The sequence below is a fragment of the Pelobates fuscus genome, chromosome 4, assembly GCF_036172605.1.
Source record: "Pelobates fuscus isolate aPelFus1 chromosome 4, aPelFus1.pri, whole genome shotgun sequence".
In the NCBI taxonomy this organism is placed as follows: Eukaryota; Metazoa; Chordata; class Amphibia; order Anura; family Pelobatidae; genus Pelobates; species Pelobates fuscus.
Window position 1 is genome coordinate 12,943,432 of NC_086320.1, and position 6,000 is coordinate 12,949,431.

Here is a 6,000-nt window from a genome sequence, read left to right on the forward strand (position 1 = left end):
CACTTGGTTGGCCACTTATCACATTTCACTTTCATGTACCAGACGGGGGTATACATCCCTGCCGATAATTGTCTCATTTATATTCCAGGCATGTTCATCATACGCTTCCTACAGCCGCCCATACAGTCACGGCCACGCTTTCGTTCCAGAGACAAAATCATGGATTAGACATACTCATGCAGCATAGCATGCACTATCCCACCTAGCACTTTCGTCCCATACTTATAGAACACATAACACAGCTTTTCACCTGGCTTAAAGAATCTCATTGGAACATGACATAGCTCAACCTGTGTCATAACATTTCTCCTAGGTTTTGCTTCTTTTTGCCACCTTAAACTTAAACTATCTCACACACCATTAATTATATAGTTTACAGGCATTCAACAACACAGGATAACCTATGGCCAAAACTACCATAACTTCATGCTATCATACCAGACAAGAATATACTCAGAGGTTTTCAGGAATCCATTCTCCCACGTTCCTCTCAGAGATTACCAATAGCCATCCAACTTTTCATCCTTATCGGACCTATTAGATCTACAACCATTCAATTATACTACAAAGTCGGCCATTACCAGCCATGCACATTGCCTTTTATGCCTTTCTCAGGCCAGAGAATTCACTACCATCACCACCACTCAGACAGATCATTGTCTTCAACGATCCCACGTACGTAAACACATATTTCATTACCTATTGGCTCTACCACATTCCGAAACGAGTCAACACGGACCAACAGTAGAGATAACATACTATCCTACCCACAACAAATGGTGTTCACTTTCGGTCCTAGATTCCTACCTTCAAAAATTCTTCCTGGAATTAAATACTGTAATGCATTTAAGGAAATGTCTGGTTAATTTGTATATATTTGTTGACTGTATTAAATCTTTGATTATTCCTTTTTGCCCTCTTTATTTACAGGCCTACCGTATCGTCGGTCTCGGCACACCACAACCGACTTGCTCCCTTTATACTATCCTACGCTTATGCTGGATCCTTACTCCATATACGGCTATTTGCCCCTTACACAAGTATTAAGGCCGTTTGGCCTGTATTTGTGGGAGGGGCTTAAATTAATTCACTCCCCTATATAAGGGACACCCCTTACCTGACTCATATCGCTTGAGGTCAGCATCAGAATGACCCTCCCACCCACTCCTCATTTCAACACTTTCTCTTTTCTTTCCATTTACTTTACTTTCTTACTCCTTGGTGGGCCCTCTTTATTTACAGGCCTACCGTATCGTCGGTCTCGGCACACCACAACCGACTTGCTCCCTTTATACTATCCTACGCTTATGCTGGATCCTTACTCCATATACGGCTATTTGCCCCTTACACAAATATATATATAGAGGTGCAGTGGACAGATATATACAGGTGCAGTGGATAAATATATATACAGGTGCAGTGGATAGATATATACCGGTGCAGTGGATAGATATATACAGGTGCAGTTGAATGATATATACAGATGCAGTGGATAGCTATATATAGAGGTGCAGTGGATAGATATATACAGGTGCAGTGGATAAATATGTATAGAGGTGCAGTGGATAGATATATACAGGTGCAGTGGATAGATATATACAGGTGCAGTTTAATGATATATACAGATGCAGTGGATAAATATATATAGAGGTGCAGTGGATAGATATATACAGGTGCAGTGGATAAATATATATACAGGTGCAGTGGATAGATATATACAGGTGCAGTGGATAGATATATACAGGTGCCGTGGATAAATATATATAGAGGTGCGGTGGATAGATATATACAGGTGCAGTGGATAGATGTACGCAGGTTCAGTGGATGGATATATATATAGGTGCAGTGGATATATATAGGTGTAATGGATAGATGTATAATGGCCTCACCTTCCGTATACTGCCTTCAGTTGCATGCCGCTGCTGGTACAGGCCACTATCTGCATTCAAAGTATCCACCATCATCGGCTTCCTCTACGACCAATCTGAGAACAAACAGCGAGAGCTTAGTGAAGGAAGAAAGGGGACACATATTGTACACGCCAGCTATCGTGCACAACTGAATACGGGCTTTGCATCACCTAGACAGAAAACATATAGGATGCCGGGCTGTAAAATAAACATATATTGTATGCACCCCCACTACCTAATGCATGCTACATCGCCAACAAAAATTAAACCCTGACTTCCAGAAGAATTGTTAGTTAAGGGCACATTAGAATAAGTTCTAAACCACAGCTCTTATACATATAGCCCCGGCTCTACTCATTTATACATAAAGCCCCGGCTCTACTCATTTATACATATAGCCCCGGCTCTACTCATTTATACATATAGCCCCGGCTCTACTCATTTATACATATAGCCCCGGCTCTACTCATTTATACATATAGCCCCGGCTCTACTCATTTATACATATAGCCCCGGCTCTACTCATTTATACATATAGCCCCGGCTCTACTCATTTATACATATAGCCCCGGCTCTACTCATATATACATATAGCCCAGGCTCTACTCATATAAACATATAGCCCCGGCTCTACTCATATATACATATACCCCCGGCTCTACTCATTTATACATATAGCCCCGGCTCTACTCATATATACATATAGCCCCGGCTCTACTCATATATACATATAGCCCCGACTCTACTCATTTATACATATAGCCCCGGCTCTACTCATTTATACATATAGCCCCGGCTCTACTCATATATACATATAGCCCCGACTCTACTCATTTATACATATAGCCCCGGCTCTACTCATATATACATATAGCCCCGGCTCTACTCATATATACATATAGCCCCGGCTCTACTCATATATACATATAGCCCCGACTCTACTCATTTATACATATAGCCCCGACTCTACTCATTTATACATATAGCCCCGACTCTACTCATATATACATATAGCCCCGGCTCTACTCATTTATACATATAGCCCAGGCTCTACTCATATATACATATAGCCCAGGCTCTACTCATATATACATATAGCCCAGGCTCTAATAATTTATACATATACCCCGGCTCTACTCATTTATACATATAGCCCCGGCTCTACTCATTTATACATATAGCCCAGGCTCTACTCATTTATACATATAGCCCAGGCTCTACTCATATATACATATAGCCCAGGCTCTACTCATATATACATATAGCCCAGGCTCTAATAATTTATACATATACCCCGGCTCTACTCATTTATACATATAGCCCCGGCTCTACTCATTTATACATATAGCCCAGGCTCTACTCATTTATACATATAGCCCAGGCTCTACTCATATATACATATAGCCCAGGCTCTACTCATATATACATATAGCCCAGGCTCTAATAATTTATACATATACCCCGGCTCTACTCATTTATACATATAGCCCCGGCTCTACTCATATATACATATAGCCCCGGCTCTACTCATTTATACATATAGCCCCGGCTCTACTCATTTATACATATAGCCCCGGCTCTACTCATTTATACATATAGACCCGGCTCTACTCATATATACATATAGCCCCGGCTCTACTCATATATACATATAGCCCCGGCTCTACTCATTTATACATATAGCCCCGGCTCTACTCATTTATACATATACCCCCGGCTCTACTCATATATACATATACCCCCGGCTCTACTCATATATACATATACCCCCGGCTCTACTCATATATACATATAGCCCCGGCTCTACTCATTTATACATATAGCCCCGGCTCTACTCATATATACATATACCCCCGGCTCTACTCATATATACATATACCCCCGGCTCTACTCATATATAGATATAGACCGGCTCTACTCATACATACACACATATAGTCCCGGCTCTGCTCATACATACATACATATAGCCTTGGCTCTACTCATTCATACTTACATATAGCCTTGGCTCTACTCATTCATACATACATATAGCCTTGGCTCTACTCATTCATACATACATATAGCCTTGGTTAGTTCTCCTGTATAATAAATACCCTCTGATAGTTCTCCTGTATAATAAATACCCTCTGACAGTTCTCCTGTATAATAAATACCCTCCAGCAGTTCTCCTGTATAATAAATACCCTCTGACAGTTCTTCTGTATAATAAATACCCTCCGATAGTTCTCCTGTATAATAAATACCCTCTGACAGTTCTCCTGTATAATAAATACCCTCGGACAGTTCTCCTGTATAATAAATACCCTCCGACAGTTCTCCTGTATAACAAATACCCTCCGACAGTTCTCCTGTATAACAAATACCCTCCGACAGTTCTCCTGTATAACAAATACCCTCCAACAGTTCTCCTGTATAACAAATACCCTCCGACAGTTCTCCTGTATAACAAATACCCTCTGGTAGTTCTCCTGTATAATAAATACTCCCTGTGCTGTAATATAATTACAATGTTGCAATAAATTGAAATAACACTTTACACCTTCCTCCTTCAATTTCTAGCCACTTAGTTGCAGTCTCCATATCGCAAGAACCGACATATCTGACCATATTTACCTGTAGCACCTATGAGGTTCCTGATGATCTGCCCCGATGGGGTATTTGGTGATTTGCCCTTGATCGCGTGGTAATCTGTTCCTCCTTGGGTACTTATTGATCTGCCCCTCCTGGGGTGTGTGATGATGTGCCCCTCCTGGGGTATCTGTTGATGTTCCCCTGCTGGGGTATCTGTTGATGTTCCCCTGCTGGGGTATCTGTTGATGTTCCCCTGCTGGGGTATCTGTTGATGTTCCCCTGCTGGGGTATCTGTTGATGTTCCCCTGCTGGGGTATCTGTTGATGTTCCCCTGCTGGGGTATCTGTTGATGTTCCCCTCCTGGGGTATCTGTTGATGTTCCCCTCCTGGGGTGTGTGATGATGTTCCCCTCCTGGGGTGTGTGATGATGTTCCCCTCCTGGGGTGTGTGATGATGTTCCCCTCCTGGGGTGTGTGATGATGTTCCCCTCCTGGGGTGTGTGATGATGTTCCCCTCCTGGGGTGTGTGATGATGTTCCCCTCCTGGGGTGTGTGATGATGTTCCCCTCCTGGGGTGTGTGATGATGTTCCCCTCCTGGGGTGTGTGATGATGTTCCCCTCCTGGGGTGTGTGATGATGTTCCCCTCCTGGGGTGTGTGATGATGTTCCCCTCCTGGGGTGTGTGATGATGTTCCCCTCCTGGGGTGTGTGATGATGTTCCCCTCCTGGGGTGTGTGATGATGTTCCCCTCCTGGGTATCTGTTGATGTTCCCCTCCTGGGGTGTGTGATGATGTTCCCCTGCTGGGGTGTGTGATGATGTGCCCCTGCTGGGGTGTGTGATGATGTGCCCCTGCTGGGGTACCTGTTGATGTTCCCCTCCTGGGGTACCTGTTGATGTTCCCCTCCTGGGGTACCTGTTGATGTTCCCCTCCTGGGGTACCTGTTGATGTTCCCCTCCTGGGGTACCTGTTGATGTTCCCCTCCTGGGGTACCTGTTGATGTTCCCCTCCTGGGGTACCTGTTGATGTTCCCCTCCTGGGGTACCTGTTGATGTTCCCCTCCTGGGGTACGTGTTGATGTTCCCCTCCTGGGGTACCTGTTGATGTTCCCCTCCTGGGGTATCTGTTGATGTTCCAATCCTGGGGTATATGTTGATGTGCCCCTCCTGGGGTGTGTGATGATGTTCCCCTGCTGGGGTGTGTGATGATGTGCCCCTGCTGGGGTACCTGTTGATGTTCCCCTGCTGGGGTACCTGTTGATGTTCCCCTCCTGGTGTACCTGTTGATGTTCCCCTCCTGGGGTACCTGTTGATGTTCCCCTCCTGGGGTACCTGTTGATGTTCCCCTCCTGGGGTATCTGTTGATGTTCCCCTCCTGGGGTATCTGTTGATGTTCCCCTCCTGGGGTATCTGTTGATGTTCCCCTCCTGGGGTATCTGTTGATGTTCCCCTCCTGGGGTATCTGTTGATGTTCCCCTCCTGGGGTATCTGTTGATGTTCCCCTCCTGGGGTATCTGT

General features: G+C 44.5%; 1 protein-coding gene across 1 annotated transcript in view; it reads right to left on the reverse strand.

Annotated features, from left to right (window-relative positions):
* RHPN1 (rhophilin Rho GTPase binding protein 1) overlaps positions 1-4,731 on the reverse strand; it is a 73,334-nt gene extending 68,603 nt beyond the window's left edge. The window contains exons 1-2 of the mRNA XM_063450988.1: positions 4,527-4,731; positions 1,890-1,984 (exon numbers count right to left, since the gene is read on the reverse strand). Coding sequence (XP_063307058.1) covers positions 1,890-1,964 — 75 coding nt within the window. The 5' untranslated portion in view covers positions 1,965-1,984; positions 4,527-4,731. The remainder of the gene's footprint in view (positions 1-1,889; positions 1,985-4,526) is intronic.
* Between the last annotated feature and the right edge of the window lie 1,269 nt (positions 4,732-6,000).